We start from the raw sequence: 26,349 nt of genomic DNA, 5'->3' as shown, positions 1-26,349 counted from the left end.
ATACAAAAAATTAGCCGGGCGTGGTGGCGTGTGCCTGTAGTCCCAGTTACATGGGAGGCTGAGGCAGGAGAATGGCATGAATCTGGGAGGCGGAGCTTGCAGTGAGCCGAGATCGCGCCACTGAACTCCAGCCTGGGTGACAGAGCGAAACTGTCTCAGAAAACAAAAAACCAAAACCAAACAAACAAAAAAACACTTCCATCCTCTGAGTTCCTGGGCATGCTCAGTAGGTTACCCACTTTGGCTTTATATTGTTAGTTCTTGTCCTGAGTCAGCTCTGGTCTCCTTCTTTCTAGGCTAAGTCACGTGATGTAGAGATGATCTGTGTACCACTGACCAAGAGTCATAAGTCAATTAGTTACAATGAGGTACAAATAAAAATATTTTATGAGGCTGGGCGCAGTGGCTCATGCCTGTAATCCCAGAACTTTGGGAGGCCAAGGTGGGTGGATCATTTGAGGTCAAGGAAGTTTGAGACCAGCCTAGCCAACATGGTGGAACTGCATCTCTACTAAAAATACAAAAATTTAGCCAGGTGTGGTGATGTGCGCCTGTAGTCCCAGCTCCTCAGAAGCCTTAGGTGGGAGAATTGTTTGAACCCAGGAGGCGGAGGTTGCAGTGAGCCAAGATTGCACTACTGCACTCCAGCCTGGGTGACAGAGCGAAACTCTGTCTCAAAAAAAAAAAAAAAAAAAAAAAGAACATTTTATAAAAACTTCTCTAGGGATGTATAGTGACCAGCAACTAGAGAGCCCACAGTATTTATTTACCCATCTACTTTCATAAGGTTCTTTCTGCCTGGAATCTTAGCTAATAACCAGTGTGGATGAAAAGAGATGATATTTAAGTACAAATAGATTAAGAACCAATTTTGGAGGTTTCACAATATAGGAAACAGATACCAGTTTTCTGTTCCCTGTCTCCCTAATGGTTAGGCTTTCAGCAGACACAGAGCCAACTCCACTGCTCTGTGTGGAAGACTGAATATTGATGGCAAAGCTTGGGAAGAAATGGTGTCAACTGAGTGAACAACAAAATCACATTCTTTGCTGCCAGAGCATCCAGATTTTTCCACCTTTGTCTGGTGAGAATTGTGGCACACGACAGCTCTCTGTTCTGTCTCACCCCCTCATGCCATCAGCCCTCTCCCTTGTGCCTTCCCACCTCCCTCATCTCCAAGACTCTTGCCTCTTTTAAAAAAAATCAGATTATTTTAAAGCTGTGACCTGAGAAGCCCTCTTGGGCAAGACACTTATGCTGCCTTCTGCAGGAATTCTAATTGCACATCTGCAGCAAAGCTGCTACAGTATTCGCCTGGAAAATAAACCCATGTTTCTATAACCAGACCAGGGGTCCCCACTGTGCAGCTATGAAAAGCATACTATTTGATCATCATTATTATTAGATCAGACACACGAATATTATTTAAGACAATGAAAGGAAACTCTTGTAAAACTTGCCCCCATTCACTGTATGTGCGTCTCTTCCTTTCTATTTAGCTACTTGTAAATGCTGGAAATGTGATTCCTCCTCAAACCACCCAGATAAGGCGCTTTCTTTCAGGCTCAGCGGCTCTGCCTGTTTCATGGTCTGCACGTAAGTTATCCTTTCATGAAGGAAGCCTTGTGGATACACAGGGTGGAAGGAAACAGGGTAAAGGGGAGGAGTGGAGCGAGGAGAAAAGGGAAAGGCATGTTCGGCAGGTCGCAGGTTGAGTTTATTACTTACATGTGTTGGGAAGCATTGGGGTACAGTTTAGAAAACTGTGGGGCCGAGTCCTCGGGGCCGTGGGGCGCAGCGTGGCTGATCACCATCATTACGGGCCTATGGGGATACATTCTCTTAGACATTTTGAAGTAATTAATGCTCTCGTTAGTGATTAAGTCTGTGAAGTAGTCCTGAAACATACATTTGACACAAAACAAAAATTACAAGAGGTGACATTCATCGGATCACATTTGAATAACTGCTTTCCCCAGAAGCAATTCACTGCACGAAGTGGTAAGGTCTACAGCAGGAAGGAAAGCTGCACCTCCCAAGGCAGCCAAACATCTTCGATAATAGAGAAAATCAGCTGCCAGTTGTTTTCTAGGGTTGCTAGCTTGGTAACATGTGAAAAATGGATTTTAAGTAATACACAACTTAGCAACGGGGGGAAAAAAAGTCAAGTCGTGTTTGCCCAAGATAATGATAAATCTGGCAATAAAAGCACTAGAACACATGAAACACCAGATACATATTTCAGTCTCAGGTTTCATTGATGTAATTCCTTGGCAAAAAATTTAATTACTTTAAGGGCAGGAAACACCCACGCCCACTTCAAATTTACAGTTGCAGAACACACACACACGCATACACACACGCACACAAATACGCAAACACAAGAAAACATATTTTCTTCAAATGAAAAATCCACCTGTGGGAATTACAATAATCACTAATCAAAGCCATGGCCAAACTCCGGGAGCACAGGGAAAAGCTGTAACATTTGATCAGTTAATTTACTTGAAACACTTGAATAGGGAGCAGTTGATTTCCTGCAGATTATACTGTGTTAATTGCACAAGTAAAGCAATACAGCTGCTGGGATTAGAGTCTGACTTGCTAATAAAATGACTTAACCCACAGTCAGGGGGGCTGATGCAGGTCTGTAAGAGGGAGGGAGGAAATGGAGTGACAAGGAAAGAAAAGATGAAAACTGAAACCACCTGCTTCTTTTAAATGTGTGTCATTGGCTTGGAGCTCCAGTATAAATTTTATTCAGAAAGTGTTTAGGCAATATTTGCAAATGTTGAAGGCTCCCAGGCATGGCTAATCACATGTTGTGGATTTAAGGACCAGAACAGCTGCAAAAGCAGTATCAGAGGGATGGTGTGTGTCACATGTCATTGTTAGGGCAAGTCTACAGGCTATCTCCTTCCTCTTCCAAAGGGGTGTCTGTTTCATTCTTTTCCTCACTGAGAAAAGATATATATTCTTTTCAGACACAGTTGTCTTTGACACTTAATCAACTGTGATAATGAACAAGTTACGCTGATTTAGTATTTGGAGAGAATCTTGATTACTTTGCTCTCTTTAGGACAACAGGGAAAGAAAGGTTAATAACTTGAACAAGGAGCATGAAAAGCATCCCTACAGACAGCAAAGGAGAGCAGTGACAATTAGTGCACATGGTCTGCACCATTTGCATGCAATGATTGTATCCACAGCCGGGGATATGAACTAGGATGAGTGGTTGAGCCACTCTAGAATGCTTCTTTCTCATTTTTGCAAATAAGGGTATTGCTCAAATTTGCCTCCAAGGTCTATGCTAACTTTTAACTTTCATGAGTTTGGAAGCCTATTAGCAATGTTTATAAATTCATTTGCATTCATTGTTTTCTGAAGGGTATGAAGGAGCTGGACTTACATCTTATCTCCCACCAAGTCCCTTGTGCTCAAATCAGGCCAAGCAAAAAGACAGCAATATGCCAACATTAAATCAAGTTCTCTCCTTCCGATTTCTACCAAGTGATCTAGCCTGTTGGGAGAGGTTGCTAGATAGAGCACATTCTCAGCTTCTTTTATATAAATGAAGAAGAGATGGGTATGGCTGGAAGGGAAGGGGATATTTTAGGCAAATTAGCGGGCTAAATTCAAAGATATTTTCCCCTTCATTCTTATGATTTGAAAAAAATTTAAACTTAAGTCAGCTATCACAAAATCTTTGTGAATTTTTAAGTCAAAACTAGAACCCATTTGTCAAAGAACCATGGGACATTGATTTCAGTTTCTCTGAACTGATTTGAAAATCCTAGAATTGATAGCATTAGAGACTTCTGTGGACGCTTGCTGTGATAGGGCAGGTGTCCTTGTCACATATAAGCTTGGTCAGAACAGGAGTAAAAACAAGAAATGTGGTTTTTCAACCTTTAATTATCATATGTATTTGCTCTTATGCTTATGCCTAAATCTGAAGCCACAGACAGAATATACTTTTGTCCCAATGAAAAGTAAAACAGTACAAGATGAACATTTGATTATGTGGACAAGTCCCTGGTTGGGTCCAGGGCAGCTGGGGGGACAAAAATTATCACAAGACAGAGCAGAGAATTCTGATTTCCTTGATGATACTTTCATCAAAGCCTGATTGCCTTTCATCCTAATGAGGGAAATCACTATACAAAGGCAGCGTTCCTTGAGAGTCTTTTCCTTGCCTAGAGTTTAAAATTACCTTAACATTTCTCATGCTAACATTGTGAGAACATAGAAAGCCAATCTTGTGGATAGTTTAACTCACTGAAAATGGCTTTTCCCCATTATGCACAAAGTAAATTGATGCAGTGTAAAAGTGCCTGAAAATTACCTTTGCATAATCAAATCCATGCTTTTCTTTGATGCCATTGCGACAAACAGTGTAATTATAGAAGCGAGAATTCTTGATTAATCCAAGCCATTCTCGCCACCCAGGGGGGATGTAGCTGCCATTATATTCATTGAGGTATTTTCCAAAAAAGGCTGCAGTGGGAAAAAAGAATTATTTTTTTTCATGTAAAATGATTAATCCTAAATAAATGGATAAGTATAAAATTATGACTTGTAAAAGAGATGGTAAAACAAAAGTTGGCCTAGGTAATAGTGAATGCCAAAATGACATTAGTGTAATACTCCAATCCTTTGGCAAAGTGACATAAACACATTTTTAAAAAATAAATAGAAGTAGTATCCAAGTACATGGATTACAGCTCAATGAAAGCATCATAATGATCACAGCACTCTGGGTGCATTTATTTCTTATGGTCCTACTGCAGTAAAATCAGGCTATGCCCTTTTGTTAAGTTGATGAAACAATCAGAGAAGTAGCGTGAGATTTGGAATGCAACCACCGGGCAAGTGGTGGAGAACTGAAAGTTCAGTCTTTGTGATAAGTTTTCTTACTATTTGAGAACTGTGAATTATAAAAACACTATTGAAAAGCTTGTTTTTGTTTTTACATATCCAGAGAGTACAAATTTTCCAAACCAGGGAACCATGGTAAACTCCATTTTTATGGGATATGGTCAGGTTTTATATCACATGTATAGTATGTAATGGGTGTTTATGTTATGTGTATTTTATGAGTGTATACATCTATTATTGATAATAAAAATTCTCTCAACATAAAGTTACTATATAGATTACTAATTTTCATAGAATTATAGTATAGTAGAAGTATATGTGTCATGAAGACAACATAGTTCACTAAAAAAGCCACTGGAAGGCCTTCACATTTATAACTTTGTCATGTCACTTCCAAGAAAGACCACTGCGCCACAGGGCTGACTGGGTTTTTCTGAGAAGGTGAATAGACATTTGGTCTTCTGCAAAAGATGATGACAGGAGAGGGGTACGGGAAGAAGATAAGAAGCTGGGATTCCAGGAACAATATGGGTTCATTCTTGAAGTGAAAAATACATTACAAACTAGCCGAATGGTAGTCATAAATGTATTGGAATACTTTTGAGAGAGAAAGAGGATGCTATTTGTAATTGTAATTACAGAAAATCTGGTATAAACAAGCATGATTCTGGGTGAACTTAAATATTTGGTCACTCTAGCCACACACATAGCTTTCCCTTCAAGTAGAAAGGGCCAGAGAAAACTTTATTTTATATATATCTGTATAGGTACATGCATGTGTGCGTGTATGTATATATGTGTGTGTACGCACAAACACACACCCCTATACATACATACACATATGTAGGCAAGTGTTAGTTTTTCTGATGTTATAAAGCTGTTGCCAGACGCCTTCCATGTCAAAGCCATTTCCTGGCTTCCTTAAACAGATTTTATAGGTGCCCTCGCTTACATCCATGGTAAAAAAAAAAAGTAGTTCCTGGAAGACTGGCTTGGATAATAGAAGCGAATTCTAGAACTAGAGCACTTTATTGACATTGGTCTGAAAACACACATTCTGAATTTTAAACTTAATGTACATAATTTTGGTGTCTCTATGGGATAGCTATTTAGCTTGCTTTTGTCTTTGATATACAACTACAGATGGTCCCTGACCGATGATGGTTCAATTGAAGATTTTCACATTTACAGCGGTGTAAAATTGGTATGCATTCAGTACAGTACTCAATCAACCCTACGAGATATTCAGAACTTTATTACAAGCCTATTGGCTTTGTGTTCGATGATTTTGCCCAACTGTAGGCTAATATAAGTGTTCTGAGCACATTTAAGTTAGACTGGGCTAAGCTAAGCTCTGGTGTTCGGTAGGTTCGGTATATTAAACTCATTTTTGACTTACCGTGTCTTCAACTTACGATGGGTTTATGGGAATGTGACCCCATCGTAAGTCAAGGAGCACTTGTACCTGTAGATTTCCTCCATCTGAATGTTTTACTTGCTTCCTAATGCCATTGCCTAAAATGGAATTACCGGTTTTCCCTTTCAGCTTTATTCCATTCCTCTGAATGGCATAATCACCCTCCATGAACCGTGCTTGGCCCTCCAGAGTCTCCTCTGCTTCCACCTGCTCCTGCATTCCCCTTACTGGGCAGTTGCCACCCCCTCTTGGGTCTGCCTTGGAAACAGTGCTCAAATCCCTCCCACCATCCCTGGTAACTTGCCACCCCTCACAGATGCTCATGGTCTCACTGACTTCCCCAGCCAGGCTGGAGGGTTTTTCCACTCCGATTGCCACTGGTTGATCTTCCCAAGGACCTGCTCTGGTTACTTCACCCTCTTCTCGCAATCTCAGATAACCCTCACTGACTGCAGAATCAAGTGTACTCTGCTAGCTTGCCCTCAGAGTTACCTTGAGTTTGGACAAAATGCTGCCCTTTCCAATCCCATCTCCTATTTCTCTGTTAATCGTCCCTCTCTCCAGCTGATGTTTCCTCTATTTGCTCTCTGGTTCCCACCTCTATATTTTTGCTTGTGCAATTCCCTTTATTTGCTTCTTTATATATCAAGGCCAGAATAGATGCCATTTCACTCACAGTCTCTGTCTTCATTCCACAACACTGTCTTTGTGGTTCTAATGTCATCTTCCCTTTCTCCATTGTGGCATAGTCATATTCATGTAGAAGCTGAATATCTGCTAGACTATAAGCTTTTTGAGGGCAAACATTGCCTCTGCCTTGTCTCTGAGGCACTCTCCATCCTTGCACACAGTTCAGGGCTCCATTCTTTTTGTTTCTTGAACTTGGGTTCATGAACCCAATGTATTCTGGGGACTTTACTAGGTCTAGACTTTTAAAAATTTGTGATTTTGCTTGAGTTATCTTTTTTATTTTTTTGAGATGGAGTCTCACCCTGTTGCCCAGGTTAGAGTACAGTGTTGTGATCTCAGCTCACTGCAACCTCTGCCTCCCAGGTTCAAGCGATTCTCCTGTCTCAGACTCCCAAGTAGCTAGGACTACAGGTGCATGCCACCACACCAGGCTAATTTTTTTTTTCTTTTTTTTTTTTTAAGTAGAGATGGGGTTTCACCATATTGGTCAGGTTGGTCTCGAACTCCTGACCTCAGGTGATTGATCCACCTGCCTAGGCCTCCCAGAGTGCTGGGATTACAGGCATGAGCCGCCACGCCCAGCCAAATTATCATATTTTTTAAAGCTGATTTGGCCTTCAAAACATTTTCATAGAATAGAGCTGTAGAGTTTCCAAAATTGTTATTTCTTATTACATTATTTTTAAAAGAGTCTAGACTCCAGTCGGAGAAATATGGCAATGTTGAATGAATGTTTATTTGTTGACTCTGTGAATGAGTGAACCAATTAGGTCGTCAGTCAGCCAAGTGCCCACTGCTTAAGGATTCTGCCAGGGGCATTGAGCAGGTTGATCAGTGTAGGGCAAAGTGTCAAAGGGTCTCACACCAGGTGACTCAGGGTTTCTTTCTGCACTGACTATGTGTAGTAGGAATTCTTCTAATGAGGAATTCCTGTCTTAGAGACGAACTGACCTTTTCACATAGAACCACAAGATGATTTTCCTTTTCCAACAAAATGCAGTATGACTTGGAGCCATAGGCAGCAGACCAAGGCCACACCCCACTAACGTTCAAAAGGGACTGTTTCCAAAAAGCTTGCACTTAACAACCTCAGGCCCCATGCTTTCCTTGGCCTCCTCCTCATCCCTACGGGTTTATCCCACTTTTCTCTCCTTTTTTTTTTTTTTTTTTTTTTCCAAAAAGGCAAAAAGCATAGTGATTGAGAATATAAACCCTAGAGCCAGCCTGCTTGGGTTCAAATTCTGGCCCTAATACTTGCTAGGGTATCCATCTACATTCAAGGTACGTAACTTCTCCCTCCCCCAACTACCCTTCTATAAAGCCACTGTGGTGACAATGATAATGTTGGCAGGATTGTTTAGAGGATTAAATGCATCAACACATATGTAAAGCACTGAAAACAGTGCCTGGCACCAAACAAGGGCTTGTGAAGTGCTCCTACAACTAATATTGTGATTAGCGTCACCATCATCAGTATCCTTTTGGCCCTGTCTTATAGTAAATGATTTTCTATTCTGCAGTGTAAGAAAATCTCACACTAGAGTTCTGCACTTGTGCCCTTGAAAATATCTCTTTGGAGGTTACATATTTTCTTCCCCACTACTATTTGTTTTATGGCAATGAACTTCTCCATTTGGCTTACATTTTCTGCTTAATTAGTTTTATTTTTTTTTTCTGCACTTTAAGTTACTTCATTGTTGGAGTTTTTTGTTTCCTCTCCCCACGTCATTCCTGCCCTTTCCTCATTGTTTTACTTTGTAGGATATTTTGTACTGTTTTCTACCCATTGCCATGGCATTCCCCTTTGACTTAATCCTTCCCTTATAAACTATTCCTTCAAGTCTTTTAATAGTCCATGCTATTTGCTTCAGAACTCCCTCCAGGTTTTTGGTGTCTCTGTGTTAATGGAGCGTAAGAAATGTACTCAGTATTCCAGATGTGCGCTTACCCATCACACTGATCCCAAGGCCGATGGGGGCCCCGGGTGTCAGGGTGCAGCACTGTTGGCCTCCAGTTGCTCTGGCCTTTTTGTTGCCTCACGACATTGAGACTGGTTTGTAATCACCCCTGGCCTCTTTCAACATGATGTTTCCTGGCGGCGCTCTGCAATTGATTATCTGGCCTGCTAATTATTTTCCTCCAGATGTATTAAATCTCTCCCTTCCTAAGGTGAATTTAGCTTTCTTGCCCATATTGCCGTTATGTCTACATGTAGGTTACATATAGTTCAACTTTTTTCTATCCTTTGGCATTGGCAATTCAACTCCTGCTATCTGAATACATCGCTGACATGCCATTCACCCATCCTCTTTTTTTTTGGACACCATTAAGCACTTCCCCTTCACAGCTGTTTAAGAAGGTGGTGGGGGTTGGGAGGCAGGGAGAAAGATCAGAAGACCTGATTGTAATTATTGTTGGCTTTAGGCCACACTACTTCTGTCTAGGACAACCTGTTCCATAATGCTTAGAAAAATGTCCTGAAACTATCTGAAACCAAGGCATTTATTTTAAAGCCAGCAATAGTAACTAACCCGAAGATCTGATGCTGCAGAAAAGTCAAATCTTATTTAATGTATCAAAAGATATATTGAAATTTTAATCTATTTAATTGACAGACTTCGGGTTTCATGGTAGTAACTATAAATATAATTTTGAACCAAGTTAAAATTATGATTAATGTCAGTTTGTATACAGCAGTCTGGTTTCCCACACCAGATTGTAAGTATAGTGAAGACAGGAATCTTACTTTAAATGTCTTCAACCCAATGTCTAGTATGTTCCAAGCACACTGTGGTTTAATAAATGTATGATGTATCTCATGTTTATGTACTTATCAAGAATCTACATCATAATAAAATTAAGAATATTAGTTTATCTTACTTTAAGTGAACTCTACATTTAAAACATCTTATATTAGAGAATAAATATACTTGCTATAAGTAACATAAATTTTGTAATGTAAAAAGGCAAAACAATTTTTGATCCAATATTGTATTTACCGCTATTTGACATAATTTTTCTTTTTCAGAACTAAGGCCTATGATTTTGATTTATTACAAAAGAATTCTTCACAAAAAGATTTACTGCAGATGTCTACTAAATATTGTCCGTTCTACTTCAGTGACATGAGGTAGAATTCATGTGATTAAGATTTAACTCATACGTGATTTTATGTACCATGTGTTAGGATTGTAATTAGAATAATTGCACAATTGTTAAATGAATCAATATTATAATTACCATGAGTATAATAAAGTTATAACACACAGTAATTTCGGGCAAGAAAGAAAACTTAGGAATCACTCTAGGCCAATCTCTGCATCGTACAGATTGGAAAACTGGCCTGTCCAAGTCCTCACAACAAATCAAGGTAGAATATGATTCTGTGATCTTCTCGATTTTGCTTCAGTTTTTTTTGTTAAATACTTAATGCTATCTCTCAACCATGGATAATTATTTTTACCTTGAAACCTATGCCAGGTTTTATATTAATGTTGATATCCTCATAATAAATTTAAGTTAATTTTTTTGGAGCTGATTTCAGGCAGGATATTCATTTTGATGATAGATAATCCAATCTCATTCCTATTTCACTTGTCACAATATGAAGTGCAGTAGACATGTTACTGCATTTTCCCCTTCTTGAACATTCAAGCTCTCATAGACTCATATTTTCCATGAGTAAAGTTATAAAAATTTAGGCTATAGCCAGTCCAAAAATATGCCTCAGTTCTGAAAGAGAAAACTCATGTTATACAATGGTAAATATAATACTGGATTAATTTAATTCATTTAAATCCATGGATTCTGGACGCCTCCCAAAATAAGCCCCTTAGTAATTTGTCTTCTCTAAGTTATTTTACATAAAACTTACTCTCTAGATGGATATTTATGTATAGTACATACTTCAGTTTCCCTCATTATTTTTCTTAGGTTTGTAGCTAAATGTTCCAAATAATAAATTCATTATTAGGAAAACAATAAAATCTTTACACATTGACTTTAGCCCTACTGGTTTAGTGTCTCATAAATAGTTACACTGGTTTAATACCTACCTACCAATTATCTTAATTTTCTAAGATTCCTGCCACTTGTGTATACTTATTTGTGTATTTTCAAATGGGTTTTTGTCCATGGTTGGATCAATAACTATTGTCATGAAGACATTTTTATTTCCTAATTGTCTGAGATACTGCAATATTTTCCCATCAAGGATAAATTTAAATCATAGAGATTTCTATCACTGCCATTTCAGTCTTTTTTTTTTTTTTTGAGACAGAGTCGCGCTTTGTTGCCCAGGCTGGAGTACAATAGTGCGATCATGGCTCACTGCAATCTCTACCTCCTGGGTGCAAGTGATTCTCCTGCCTCAGCCTCCTGGGTTGCTGGGATTACAAGCACGCACCAACACACCCGGCTAATTTCTGTATTTTCAGTAGAGATGGGGTTTCACTATTTTGGCCAGGCTCGAACTGCTGACCTCAGGTGATTCGCCCATCTCAGCCTCCCAAAGTGCTGAGATTACAGGTGTGAACCACTGCACCCAGCCCCAATTTTTATTTTTTCTGATTTACTAATAGGCAAATCAAGATTTGTTTTCCTGAGCCCATATTATCCTTTTCCTACTCTTTTTTTTTTTTTTTGAGACAGAATCTCACTCTGTTGCCCAGGCTGGAGTACAGTGGTGCAATCTTGGCTCATTGCAAGCTCTGCCTCCCGGGTTCACGCTATTCTCCTGCCTCAGCCTCCCGAGTAGCTGGGACCACAGGCGCCTGCCACCACACCTGGCTAATTTTTTGTATTTTTAGTAGACGGGGTTTCACTGTGATAGCCAGGATGGTCTTGATCTCCTGACCTTGTGATCCGCCCACCTCGGCCTCCCAAAGTGCTGGGATTACAGGCGTGAGCCACCTCACCCGACCCCTTTTTCTACTCTTAACCAAGGTTTTGGAAAAGTCTTTATTTCCCTTAAAGAATTCCTTTTATTTTGGAGGATGACTCACTATAAATTGTATTACTACCTAAGTGTCTAAACCCTAGGGTAAAAGTTTAGAATCAGACTTAGCTTCCAGGAGCAAATCTATTCTCCCTGGAGAAGACATCTACTGAAACAAACTCCCTGGGCTGCACAAAATAGTGACAGCCCGTTGAGGTAACACATAAGCCTTCTGGTGTGTACACAGTTTCATCCCAGACCCGATTCTTGAGGTTTGATCAGCACACTGGAGAGAGCCCTGAAGACTAAGGTCCTGGTGCCCACTCTTCCCATTAGAACGTCAGTCAGATCTGCCACTTCGGTCACTTTATTCTTGTGGGTGTAAATTTGCTCCTCTAAAAATAAGGAAATGGAACTAAATTATCTTTGAGTTTTAGTTAAACTCTCTCAATCCCTCTTAGGGTGGATACAGCACAGTATAACCAAAGCAGGTACCAGGAAACATTATGCTTACAGGCAACTGAATTGTTTTTATCCCGGTGACTCGGTGAACTTTACAATGGATGGTGTTTCCATTTTTGCTCTTACTATCTGGATGCTGAGTTCTAAATATTCCACCTTTCCCTACAGCAAGCAGTTTGTACAGCAATCTTCACCTTGACTTTAACTAGTTCTACTCTTTGCTTCTGTTTGCCAGGATCCTTATGGGTCTGTAGCCTCTAACGTCTGTATCTCTGGAAGGCATTTTGGAATGAGGCAGGATAGAATCATTACATAAATAAATGAGACAATGAACAGAGGAAAGACTTTGGAGTCAGATGTCCTGGGTTCATTCCATCACTGACTAGCTCATGACCATAGACAATTAGCCTTTCTGAGTCTAGGTTTTTTCATTAGTAACATGGGGAATTCCTTTCTTTCAAGATTGCCCTAGGAATTAGGTGAGATAATGGCAAAATCGAATTCCCTTGTTTCTTGCCCTTCCTAATTTAGCCCTGAAACAAGTTAGTAAACCCTAGTTGACTGCTCTAAGTCCTGGCAGGGCCCTGTCTCACCCTCAATCTCTATATCTTATGATAAATGTCATCCACGTCACTCTGGATATGTGAGAGTCCCAATCGTTCCAGTTCCAAGTTTGCTACTAGGGATTACATTACAGGGAACCTGGGAGGTGAAAGGCACTGATTTCACACAACACTTCCCATAAACAAAACACAATTTGATGGTTAAAATCAGGAACCAGGTATTAGGGAACTGCCTCTGATTCTGTTTCTGAGCTGGTCACACAATGTTTGAAAGCTCCACCTCAGTTATAAAATAGAGCCAAGTACATCTGCCGTCTATGAACTCTACAGGCATGTTTGATGGATTTGCAAATTGCTTTAGAGTCCTCAGACGAAAGGTGCTATAAATTTAAATCACTAATGTGAGAAAACACACTCAGATAAGGCACTCTCTGTAACCTCTCTGTAACCTAGTTTCTTTCCTCAGCAGAAGAAAACACCCTTGAGATGCACAGGATGAGCTGCTTCTTTGAGTCGAGATGTTGAGCTGTCTGCCGGTGACAGTGCTATCACATGCACGATCAATATTTTCATCCATAAATAACAAGTATTAAGTGCCCATAGGGCGCTCTGCGAAGAAGCAAATGGCCATATATTTCCTGAGTCCGGTGGGAAAAAATGAATTTCACTTGTAAAAGAGATGCAGGAGAATATTTATCTGAATTCCTTTACTTTTGTCTTCAAAATAGAGAAACTGTAGCCCTGAAAGTCATTTGGACAAGCTTTAATAATAACATATCCGATTCTTATGAATAACCCAGGTGATTCTGGAAAAACAAAAACAAGCAACAACCCATGTCTGCACTGTAGCCCTTCTATGAACAACGTTGTGTCCTTTTATGAAGAAATGCTACAAAAACCCAAGGACATCATCTACATGCTGGGAGTATAGGGGGTAACATTACCGGAAGGAACTTTGCTTTTGTCTCAGAAAGACTGGCATGATGTTCACTACTCCTCTTGAAAGAAGTCCCCAATTTTCAAAAAACCAATTAAAAAAAACCTCTTCTTGCCCTGTGTAGGTTAAACAATAATAGGAGGTGTAGCAATTAGAATGCCTTCCTTTCCTGGAAGGTAGAAGTGAACATTTGAGACCTAAAAACGACCACAAGCTAAAGAAACTTTCCAAATCCTATTAAGTATGAATGAACAAATACATGAATCAATAAGGTACACATGATTGGTTTACCCATCAGTTATTTGTTAATTAATAAACAATAAATAATTTTGATCATTTACTGTGTCCCAGACCCTAGGGTAGATGTCAAGCAGTTTAAAAACACTTGATCCTTTTTTTAGGTATTTGTTGGAGCTTCATGCATTTCATTACACAACACTTCTTCCTGAGTCTAAGACATACTATGAGAGGTTCACGGGCTAGAAATGTCATCTCTCACCTGTTCTGTAGCCAGTGTTGTTAAGATATACAGCAAAAGTCCGAGGCTCATGCATGGCCTGCCACGAGGGTGAAGAGCAGTTCTCGTTGTTGGTGTAGACGTTGTGATTGTGCACATACTTCCCGGTGAGCATGGAGGACCTTGACGGGCAGCACATGGGTGTAGTCACAAAGGCATTGATGAAGGTGGCCCCACCATGTTCCATAATCTTTCTTGTTTTGTTCATGACTTGCAGGGACCCTGAAAGGCACAGTGCCAGCGTTGTTTAGCAAAGTGCAGCACATGAATGCTCATTTCTATCGTGCCCTTCAGTGCCTCTGTTTCCCTGACTTACTCATTTCCTTTCTTAGCTTGAAGGAGTCTATAATTTGATCAGCTCTCATTTCTACAACAAAATTAAGCATTTGAGATCCTACCATCTCAAGTATTTTGCAGAATAATAAACATACTTCTCCCCTTTGTAATCACAAAGAAAAAAAATGCAGGCTAATCTGATAATTAAAGCTAGAATTTTAGATATGGAGCAGATTCAAAGGCCAGCATCCCATTGAAGATTACCAGAGAACAACAGCCTGATACACAGAGCATCAAAACCCCCAGCCCAGCACAAATGCAATCTACTAGTGACATTGCTACTAGATTACGAGTGTAGATTATTACTATAGCATTTTAATCATATGAAAGAAAAGAGAAAAAAATTTTCTTCACTATTAAGTCCCATCAAATTGCCGGTGTTTAATAATAATTAAAAAAATCTTCAATGCAAGTTGGTATCCTCTAGCAAGCTCACCAAATGTTTGCCAGTTTTTTCTATTAGGATAGCAATATCAATTTATATTTTGATCTATTTATGAACAATTTTTAAGGATAGGCTGTTTGCTTGTGAAAGAGCTATAATTCAATTGCACTCAAAAGTATTTGCATGACTGTAAAATATTCCATTTTAACTTTAAGGATGAAATGGTAACATAAGATTGCTGAGGAAGGAAAAAAAAAACTATTTCGATTACTCTATCCAGCCAAACACTGCAGCTGAAACACATCCAAACACTGCAGAAAAGCACAGGCCAGAATTCAATAGTCTTTTCAGGACTCGTCAAGAAGTGCACTACAGAGTACTACAGCCAAGCCCATTGCATTTGAATCTTGGAGCCTCAGATTTCCAACAGGTCCCACTTCTTCCAAAGAAAGGAAGAAAGTCTATGTTTTCCAGCAAGGAAGGAAATCATAATGCAAACCAGGCAAGCATTCAGGGCAGAAGAGAAGCATGTAATAGTCCAAAATCCACAGTTAGTCCCGTGTCTTCATATACTAGCTTTTACCATTCACATGACGCATATGAGAACAGGAGGAAGGTTTCTAATTGGGTCTCATTAGAGCTCCCTAAAATATGCCTCAGTTAGGAGCAATCCTAACTGTTCTTTCTCTTCTGGTTGTCTTCAGGGGATCAAGTAACCTTTTGTAGTCAGTGAATAACATGTCGTGAGCGCCTACTTCATGCAAAACATTCTATCAGCCTCAGCATTCTGGGCTGATCTCCCAAGTATAGCATAAACAAAAGAAATGGGAAATTTTCTGCTTCTGGTCTTCAGTAATAAACTCTCTAGACGAGAACCTACATAGAAAAATCACTTGGGGATATTTGCAAAGCAATGCACATGTAACAATGTGAATACAGCAGTAGCAGGGCATATAAAAATAGAGGGATCTTGGATTGAAGGCTTAATAGGAGTTCTGAAATGAGAGATGAGGACAGATGAAAAAAAGGAGGAAGTAAATGTCGGATGGGTGAAGTATATCATTGGGGGATTGTGGCGAGTGACAAGTGTGATGCTCTAGAGGTGGGAAGAAACAAGTAGAGTGATGAGAACAACACATTGATTTCCTGGCACGAAGAGGAATATGGAGAATTCTCTTCATGAAATGTGGAAAGCAGATTTGGCAAATAGCTTGAAGGCTGGGCAGAGATACTGGATGTGATAGAATAGAAAAAATGAAGGTAGAGTTATGTTCTGTGTCAAAGTCATGAATGGCATGTTAAGAAAAAAGTCTTTGAAAGATGTTGCTGCTGCAGTGGATTGCAGATTGCAATGGATTGCAATTGCCTTCAGAGGCATTGCTGTTGCAGTGGTGGTGTGTGGATTGAGGAGGGCACAGCACTGTTGGTCCGCGAAGGGTACAGATGAGGTCGCTGAAGCCATGTAGCCCTGAGGAGAGAAGAACTCGGATGACTATGCCTTTGACACAGAGCAACCCTAAGAAGCAGACCCAAGTGATGTGGTAATGCATGAGAAGGCTGGGAGTTGGCTAACACCTTGAAGTTTTTACCATGAGAAGAAAACTGGAAACCAATAGTTTCACTGATGGTGAAGAAGTAACTGAAAAGAAATATGCCTTATAGGAGATTAAAAAACCCCATTTTAGAAAAGTTGCATTTTATATTTGTGTTGGTTGATCACACAGGGGGAATATCCTGGAGATGAGCAGACGAACAGAAACGTAAAAGTGGAAAGAGAGTGAAAGGTGACTCTGAAGATGTCTGTCATGTCTCGTTGCTCCCCTTTAGATTTCTGCAGTTGTTAGTTACTGAGTATCTTGAATTTTGGGAAACCAGAAAACACTGTTGATGGCTTTTCATTGTCCAGTAGTCTATTTCAAAGCACAAGCTCCCAGTTTCCTTTATGAGCCTTAGCTGAATTCAAATAAATGAAAAATGCAGCTGAGGCCATCATCCAAGGTTCTCAATGGCAGCACTGCAATTTCTAGTTTACAGACTCATTTAGACTACAAATATGGGACAGAGATAGAAATCCGATTTAAAGTCAAAATAATATGAAAACAGGGGCTAAAACTTATCCCAATTCATCACTGTGGGAAGTGCCCCAGCTAGGATTCTCCTCTCATTCTCACTATCACCCTTTTCTTAACTAACTGAGCTGATTGTGCAGGGGTCCCAACAATCCCTCCAAATGCCCTGGTTCCCACCGGTCCACAGTCAAGGGAACCAAGACAACACTGGGTCCCCATAGGCACTGTTAACAGTACAGTTCCATCCACTGGGGTCCTTGAAAGTGGGAATCTTGGGCCAGGCTCGGTGGCTCATGCCTGTAATCCCAGCACTTTGGGAGGCCAAGTTGGGTGAATCACCTGAGGCGAGGAATTCAAGACCAGCCTGGCCAACATGGTGAAACCCTGTCTCTACTAAAAATATAAAAATCAGCCGGGCGTGGTGGTGGGCACCTGTAGACCCAGCTACTTGGGAGGCTGAGGTAGGAGAATTGCTTGAACCCGGGAGGTGGAGGTTGCAGTGAGCCAAGATCGTGCCACCGCACTCCAGCCTGGGAGACAGAGTGAGACTCTGTCTCATAAAAGCAAAACAAAAAGTGGGAATCTGGTTTGAAGGTTCTCAGTAAAGAGATTCTGAGACAATGCTTGCCCAACTTTAAAAAATCACCTGAAGGGTGAAGGTAAGCCCCAGAATCCTATACCTACCCCAAGATACTGGTTTAGTAAGTCCAGGCTGGGGCCTGAGAATTTGTGTTTCTAACTAACCCTGGGCTGTTAGTTGCCTAACAGTGAATCTCACTGAAGCTGCCTCTCAGTGAATCTCACCTGGAGAAGTATTCCAGGTTGGACACAGAATCAGGGAAGCCTAGAGCTGGAAGAGACTGTAGTGAGTACCTCATTTTGAGGGATCTAGGTGGCTTAGATTACTGCCAAGATTGTAGGATATATTGTAGACAGGAAAAAGAAACATTGATTTTCTACTTACTCTCAGCGAGGTTCTCCTCTAAGTGCTTCACACGAGCAATTCATTTGATTCAGACAATAATCCTTCGTGGTAGGTGCTAGTAGCTATTATTCCTATATCACAGATAATGAAACAGAGGAGCAGAAGGCTAAATCATGCTGTGCCTAGGGCCACAGAGACCCTCAGTGGCAGAATCCAGAAGTAAATGCAGGCGGTCTGCCCAGAGACCATGCTCTTGAGCTCAATCTAGGCTGAGTGTTGGCTGTGACACTGACATTTTCAAGATGAGAAACAGAATTGATACCTGCTTGCAGTCGCAATAGGTCTCTCTTTCTGAAGTCTCATCTTTTGATTCTTCTCGCCTCTTAGAGGACAGACTGACTGACATTAAAACCTGTCTCCTCCCCTCCCCTCAGGGCTGAAATGGTCTCAGTGGCTCAGGCACAGATGAGGCATGAGTGGGCTGTGCATCTGTCTGTCTTTAGCTGCTGACTGCCACTTTGGCGTTAATTGTTGCCTCTGATCTCTGTGGATTCTCTGGGTAGAGACAGATGACGGTGTGCAGGAATCTGAATCTCTTCACTCCACTGTGTTAGTGTATATCAGTAAGGAAAGCATCGAGCACCTTTTTATGGCTGTGCAATGATTAATGTCAGTCAATAACACTGCCTTACTCTGTATATATTCCCACTGTGATTGTGCCATTGATTTTTTATTGGCAAACCTTACCAAAAATGATTCTGTAATAAAACTCATAGTTATTTATTCACAGCTGTTGAGAGCAGTGGACAGGACAATGTCTATCCGATAGGTGGAAGGGCTCAGTTTTGTTTTAAGCTGAAGCTCTTCACTTCTGTAGGTTTCAGGCCTTTGGTGCCTGAAATGCAAATGGTGCTGATTCTCAGTTATTAGAACAATTATTTCATAGGAATGATACGAATTGTGAAGCTGAACACTCATAACCAGATTCACAAGGCAGTGGTGAGGAGGATAAAAATGAGAAGGGAAAGAGCCCTAGACTTGAACATGTGGAAAACATTTGGATTTTGCCACAGATTAGCTTGAGCAAGTCATTTATCCTCTTTCGGTTTGCGTTTCTCATCTGTAAGATGGAGCTTCTAATAGCACTCCCCACTCCGACTAGTTTACAAGGTTGTTGCTGAGCAAGCGGCACGATGCCATCAAAGCACTTCCTACAAGGATTGTGCCGACGTGGCTGTGGTTGCCCTATGTGCTCACCCCAACCCCATCACATTAAATTTTCTCCTGCCTCTTCCATCTTCTTTTCTGTAATCTACATCTGAAGTCCAAAAGCTGGAGGACAGAACAGAGGTCAACTACCTTTTCTATGCTGTAAGACCTAAAATGTTGATACTGCTTTTCAAATACAAATATCAATTCTTCCCCTGTATACACACACTGACTCCTCAGCCCAAGCAAAAAGCCCAACTTCATTGTTATTTTAAGTTGTCCCGTGAGGTGGGAGCCAGACACAAATGCTCTGAAGTAGCGTGACTATGACTGTGTAGCTGGTGTGCATGCACTGCTGACTGGGCTGGCTTGATGAGAGGGAAGGTCCAGGCCACAGCCGAGTCCCAGGACTGCCAAGATACACCGTCCCAGTGCCGCAGTTCCAGGTTGGGACTGAGAACATCTGCCATTGCTCCTGCAGGATGGGGAGTGCTGTGATAGCCATCGGCTGTGGGCCAGGATGCTGAAGAGGTCAGTGGTGGCTGGGAGTGGGAAAAGTGCCACCCTTCAGGAATCCATTAAGATCCACCATGTTTGCAATGTTGGTGCAGTTAAAAATCAAGGCTCCAGGAGTAGTGCTTTGGATGGAGTATGTGATAGGTTGTGGCTAGACAACCATAGTGAGGAATTTAAATCACTCTATATACTCCAACTGCTTGATTCCCAAAATCGTTTCATACAGAATTACTTCATATAAAAATCATTTGTATGAAAAAGGATGGGAGAAAATGTCCCCCTAATTTGGATGACTTTGCTAAAATCACACAGAGATCCTGAATTACTTTATTGACATGTTTAAACTTTAAAGCAAAGTTTTATGTTTCCCGATACATATATCTTAGCATTTGAGTATGCGGTATTTTGTATTATTAAACATTAAAATTTTCATCAAACCTGTTTGTCATGTCCAGAGAAACTTGCAGAACCAGAAATTCAATAGTAAATATTGTCATTATCACTTACGGAAGTCCCAGACAGGTGGGATTCATATATACCTGGCTTCCAGGAGAGATACTTCCATGTGGATTACAGCATTCACAGTTCAATGAGTGACAACAACAAGCAAACCCAGCTCTTACTGATTGTGGAGGGGTGTTTGTCGATATCATTCTTTCATGATGAAGTAAGGCTAATGCTTTAAATATTTAAGTCGTTTGTATTAGATACTTCCCTGCCATTTTCACATGCCGACAGTTATTTTCATAGTAAGGTATGAAACATGAAACAGTGACATTTCCTATATGAAAATGTCTGCATGATCTGTTGAATATTCTAATTCTAAAAGCATAAGCATCTAAAAAACATAACAAAATTAAGTGGTATTTTTTTTTCTACCCAAACGGTGGAATTGGCAAGGAAAAAAAAAAGATGTTTTTTAGCTAAAACCAAAGGGGGAAAAGCCAGTTGGGAGAACAAGGGAAAAAAGAGAAGATAATAAATTAGTCTGGAATGTTTCCAGGTCACTAAGACTCATTATTTCCTCCTGGCCCCTCCAAAAGAGGACAAGGCCATTAAAAGCTACTTACAGGAATGGAAGAAGTTAACATGCCTGCAGGGCTACACAGATAAGGTAGGCAAGCAAAGGCAGCCAGGTATGAGAAAAGTCAGAGGACTTTTGTGTCTTTTCATTGTTTTACCTTTGATAGAGACATGGTTTATAGAGCTTTTCCTGACTATAAGAAAAACAGCAGTATGGTCAATGATAAATGGCACCTGTACCTTGGTGTAAGTATCGAGGGACAGCACAGTAGTGGGGGATCCCAGTGTCCGAGAGCAGCTGCAGCTCCATTTCAAACATCTAAGTGATGACTGCTTCATGGGAATGCAAGCCTTCATTCTTTTGAATTTTCAAGAAATGTCAGAATCTGATTTTTTAATATGTTATATATATTTTAAAATATGATTTTTAAATATTGGCTTCATTCTGAAAAGTATGCTCATCAAACAACACACATCTGTGGGCTAGCTCGGGTCTGAATACCCTGTGTTCTGGCTTCTGCTTTAAAGAAACAAAGTATCTCCAGGTACTCATAGCTTCCTTCTACATATGATCTAAGAAAAACATCTGGCGAGTGTTACTGAGATGTTCCTGTCAGGCCAATTTCCTAGGAATGTAAGAAATGCCATATTGAGTCAGATCAATGGTATAATCTGCTCAATATTTTGTTTCTCAGAGTGGCACCAAGGGTCTTTTGGGAAAAATTTAGAGCCCAATCTCTTTGATGCTAGTCTCAGAAAGTTAGAGGAGTCCCTCAAACACTTTTTATTTTCTCCCTTCTGATTTATAAAATATTTCAAGTGTAGGGTATAACAGAATACATATACATCTCCTAGCTTTAACAAAACTTAACATGATTATATTACTTCAGATATATAGTTTTTCAGTTTTGAAATAGAATGTGAATGTGCTGATGCTCTCGGTCATCACTTTTTCCCCAGTGGTAGCCATTATCCCGAACTTCATGTTGATCACTTCCATGCGTGTTTACTGAGCTTAAAAATTGTAAATCTTCCACTCATTATTCTAGCCTAAAACCCAGAAGTACTTACGGGTATAGGCACAACCTGAACAACTTCTTAAGTTGTGGGAAAAGCAAATTCAGAAGTAAGTGGACGATGGTTAAGTCATTTCATCTTTCCACAGGCTGTTTCCTCCTGGGATGATGATCTTTGTCCTGCCCACCCAACTCAAGTGAGATGGCAGTATTCATTCACAATAATGTGAACAAAATGTTCTTTGGAAAAAGATAAAGTGTTATCCACATGCAAGGTTCTAGCACTTTTATTAATGAATTCCTTATGTATCTTACTCCCTTTACAAAGTAATAGTTTATTTGTCCTGAAAGCGAAGGGAAGGGCTCCTGCTCATGATGAACTAATGCTTTCCTCCCTGGCTTGATTTTATAAACTTTGATTATAGCCCTTGTCAGCCTTCATCTTTCTAGACAAACAGATAAGATTGTTTTATGGTTTCCCAATGAGAAAAGTATTCTATTAGAATTTTCATAATTGTTCTTCTAAGTCTTTTCTAAGTCTGTTATTTTCTTTTTGGAGGCACAGTAGCCAAAATTGCCTACAGCATTACAGGTGCAAAAAGGTTTGCATTAGGTGAAGATTTATTAAAGCACTTGGCAAAGACAATTGCACTGGAGTAAAAAACCAAACAAAACCTAACCATATCAAAGCGACAATGAGATACTTTATGCCCATCAGGATGGCTTCTATTAAAAACAAAACCAGAAAATAACAAGTGTGGGCATGGATGTGGAAAAATTATGACACTTGTGCTCAGTTGGAGGGAATGTAACATGGTGAGTTGCTATGGAGAACAGTAAGGTGGTTCCTCAAAATAATAAAAATACAAGTATCGTATGATCCAGCAATTCCACTTCTGGGTGTAGCTCCAAAATAACTAAAAGGAAGGTCTTGAAGAGCTCTTTGTACACCCATGTTCACAGCAGCATTATCCCCAATAGGGAAAAGGAGGAAGCAACTCAAATTTCCAACAGTGGATGAATCGGTAAAAAAAATGTGGTACATATATACAATGAAATGTTATTCAGCATTAAAAAGGAAGGACACTCTGACACATGTTACAACATGGATGAGCCTTGAGGACATGAAGGTAAGTAAAATAAGCCAGTCATAAAAAGATAAATGCTGTACGATTTCACCCACATGAGGTACATGGAGTAGTCAAATTCACAGAGACAGAAAGTAGAATGATAGCTGCCAGGATTGAGGGAGAGAGAAAGGGGAGTTGCTGTTTGATGGGCATAGGGTTTTACTTTTGTAAGATGAAAAGAGTTCTGGAGATGGGTTGCATGCCAATATAAATGTGCTTAACAGTACTGAACCGTACACCTAAAAACGGTTAAGATGATAAAAAACAAGACAAAACAACAAACACCCCAAATCTAGGGCAATAATGTTCTAGAAGGATTATGAGCATATTATAGAAAAATAAGGAAAAGTCTCCATCAAGCGGGTACCACTATGAAGAGCATGACTTTTCTGCCAGGAAAGGAGGTCTTCTCCGGACCTTCAACCCACAGTTCACTCCACTTCCTAGTCATTTTGTCTTGCCAGTGGCCATCTTTCGCTTCCGTTCCCTCTCTCCCCAAACCTAGAATATTATTATGCATTTGCAGATTGCTTTCAGGAGGCACTGAATAACTATTTGTAGATGGCTGATTAACAGAAGGGATAGTGGTTAAATGCACAGCTGTGGAGACTCAGATCTAATACAGGTCTGGGTTTCACCATTTACTTGCTCATCACAAGCTACATGACTTCTCTAAGCCTCATTTTCCTCATACATAAATCAAAGAAAGAATAGTAACTACTTCCTAGAGTTGTTGTGAGGGTTAAATAAGCTAGTTCTTTTTTTTTTTTTTGAGACGGAGTCTCACTCTGTCTCCCAGGCTGGAGTGCAATGGTGTGATCTCGGCTCACTGCAACCTCTGCCTCACCGGGTCAAGCGATTCTCCTGCCCCAGCCTCCTGAGTAGCTGGGATTACAGGTGCCCGCCACCACACCTGGCTAATTTTTGTATTTTTAGTACAGACGGGGTTTCACCATGTTGGCCAGGCTGGTCTTGAACTCCTGACCTCAGGTGATTCGCCCGCCTCAGCCTCCCAAAGTGCTGGGATTATAGGCGTGAGCCACCATGCCCAGCCAATGAGCTAGTTTTTAGCATGTTATCTGCTAGAAAATCAAGGAAGGAGTTAAAGGCAAATATGTAGGAAACATCTGAGTGGACTGGACCAAGCCTGGTCTACAACCCTTCACCATGATATTCGCATGCCTTCAACACAAGGCAATACTTGGTAACTGCTCAGAAAATATTTACTGGATGAATAAATGAACTATAGGACAAGGCTGAAAATTTGAATTCTGTTAAAAAATAAAGTTATGAGCAATTTCTTAATATATTTTAAAGACAGTCCTGTATATTGAAGAGGTAGATCGTGATGAATACTTAATATTTATTTCGGGGAATTTTAGCTTGTTTAGAGCCTTATGGGTCCATTTCAAGTTAGTTTAGTGCCCACTATATTCCCAGGCACTAGGAGTGCATGAGGAGTGCAGCATAAAACACACCCTTGCTCTCTGGTTGATCTTGGTCAAGTGGAAGGGACAGGCATGGAGGGACATGGTGGAATGTGCACCATGCTGGAGTCATGTTCTTGGGGTGCAAAGGAAAGTTCCATCAATGCTGCTGGAGGGGAGGGTGGTTTTGGTTTGGGAACACTAAGCCCATGACATGAACTGGGTTATGAAGAACAGGTAGGGTTTCTCCAGGTGGAGAACGAGGAAAAGGCAGAGGGGACGAGATGCGCAAAGGCATGGATAGAGGCAGTGGGGGTGAAGCCACCAGACATCTTTGGGGAGACGGCAGTTGTGTTTATGAGGTACAGAGTGAAAGTGGGGGAAAGGGAAACAGCCTTGGGGACAGGTAGGGGTCGCATGGCTCAGAACTCATTTGCCCACAGAGGAGAGGGGCTTACTCTCATGGCAAAGGGAAACCGCAGAAGGGACTTAAGCAGAAAAGTGATCTGATCAGATGGATATTTGAAAGATAACTCTGGCAGTGGAGGGAAGGGTGGGCAAGAGAGGCCAAGACTAGAGGAGGCAGGCAGGCCAGGTGACAAACCGGTGAGGGAAAAACTGGGAGAGATGAGAAGATCCAGAGATCTCAGCTGTAGCAAAAGCGATGAATGGGTGAGATGTTAAGGAAGGTGAGTTCAGGTGTGAGGTCAAACAGAGGGCAAGGATATGTTTAACATTGCAATCCTCATGCAGAGACTGTGCTATTAACATAATAGGTACTAAACTAACTTGAAATGGACCCACAAGGCTCTGAAAAAGCTAAAATAACTTGCTCTGTAGGTGAATGAAAACATTTAAACCGTCCCTTACATACATACTAACGTCATATGTCCTAAATACATACTCATGCACTTGTGACACCTTTCATTTTGGCCTGTTGCCTGAAAATCAATACCCTTGTCAAAAAAAAAAAAAAAAAAAAAGGGTGGGTTGACTCTGCAAATCAATTTCAACAATAATGACCTCTGCTGGCTTTTTAGCGCATTTGCTTCTAGCTGAACCCAAGGAATTAACTTTACTGGGGTCCCACTGTTTGGTTTCAAGTGGGAAACCAAAGTCCCCTTCCATGGAGACCAAGTGCCAGCATGGAGAGTTTTATCCTCAAGAACCTGAGCCGCAGGAGCTCTGTAAAGAAGCCCAGCATGCTCTGCTAGAAGATTCGACTCGCAGTCAGGTTGAATGTGATGGCTAAGCACAGCTGGGTGATGCCTGAGAGCAATGAATTTGAGTTCAGGAAAGGAACTGAGGAGTGGTAGTGACATCTTGTAGGGGCAAGCTTTCTATCGGCCTTGCACTAGGTGCACTAGAAGAATTGGCCCTTGGCTTATGAACAAGACCCTAGGGCTGGACCATTGAAGACAGTGAGAAGAGAAGAAACCCAATCAGATGATACAGAAGGTAAGTTAGAATCACTAGATTTTGGCAAGCTTTCTGGGTGCTCTACAATTAGCCTAGGCAAGCTAATTAAAAAAGCATCATATCTAAGATAGTAGTAAGTGAATTCTCTACCCAAAGACATATAGAACACTGCAACTTTCAATTACCTAATGATTACTATGACAAACTGTGAATAAGTAATCCATTCTAATAATAATAACCACTGAAAGTTCCTTTAGTATCAGTCTATATTCATATCCATTGCATAGAATTACAGTCACATCCTCATACTCTCTGAAACAACTTTGCCCAAGTATTTTTACAATTTCTTAATGGAGGGTTTTCAATCCTTTACTTCTACAGTCTTCAGTGCTGACCCTCTTCCTCCATCGTCCTACTCCCCCAGGCCCCTTCCCCGACCATTTCAAAAGCATAACATCAGAAAAGTAATGCTGAAACACAATCCAATTGCCTTA

At 40.6% G+C, this 26,349-nt stretch overlaps 1 protein-coding gene across 2 annotated transcripts in view; it reads right to left on the bottom strand.

Annotated features, from left to right (window-relative positions):
- The window catches only part of SULF1 (sulfatase 1), a 192,097-nt gene that overhangs the window by 66,718 nt on the left and 99,030 nt on the right, over positions 1-26,349 (bottom strand). For both annotated transcript variants that reach the window (XM_033202492.1, XM_033202491.1), the window contains exons 5-7: positions 14,383-14,622; positions 4,346-4,497; positions 1,729-1,898 (exon numbers count right to left, since the gene is read on the bottom strand). In XM_033202492.1, coding sequence (XP_033058383.1) covers positions 1,729-1,898; positions 4,346-4,497; positions 14,383-14,622 — 562 coding nt within the window. The remainder of the gene's footprint in view (positions 1-1,728; positions 1,899-4,345; positions 4,498-14,382; positions 14,623-26,349) is intronic.

This window comes from Trachypithecus francoisi, unplaced genomic scaffold, assembly GCF_009764315.1.
Source record: "Trachypithecus francoisi isolate TF-2019V2 unplaced genomic scaffold, Tfra_2.0 Lachesis_group7, whole genome shotgun sequence".
Lineage (NCBI taxonomy): Eukaryota > Metazoa > Chordata > Mammalia > Primates > Cercopithecidae > Trachypithecus > Trachypithecus francoisi.
The sequence above is the reverse complement of the archived record's forward strand: the minus strand, read 5'-3'. Positions and strand labels throughout refer to the sequence as shown.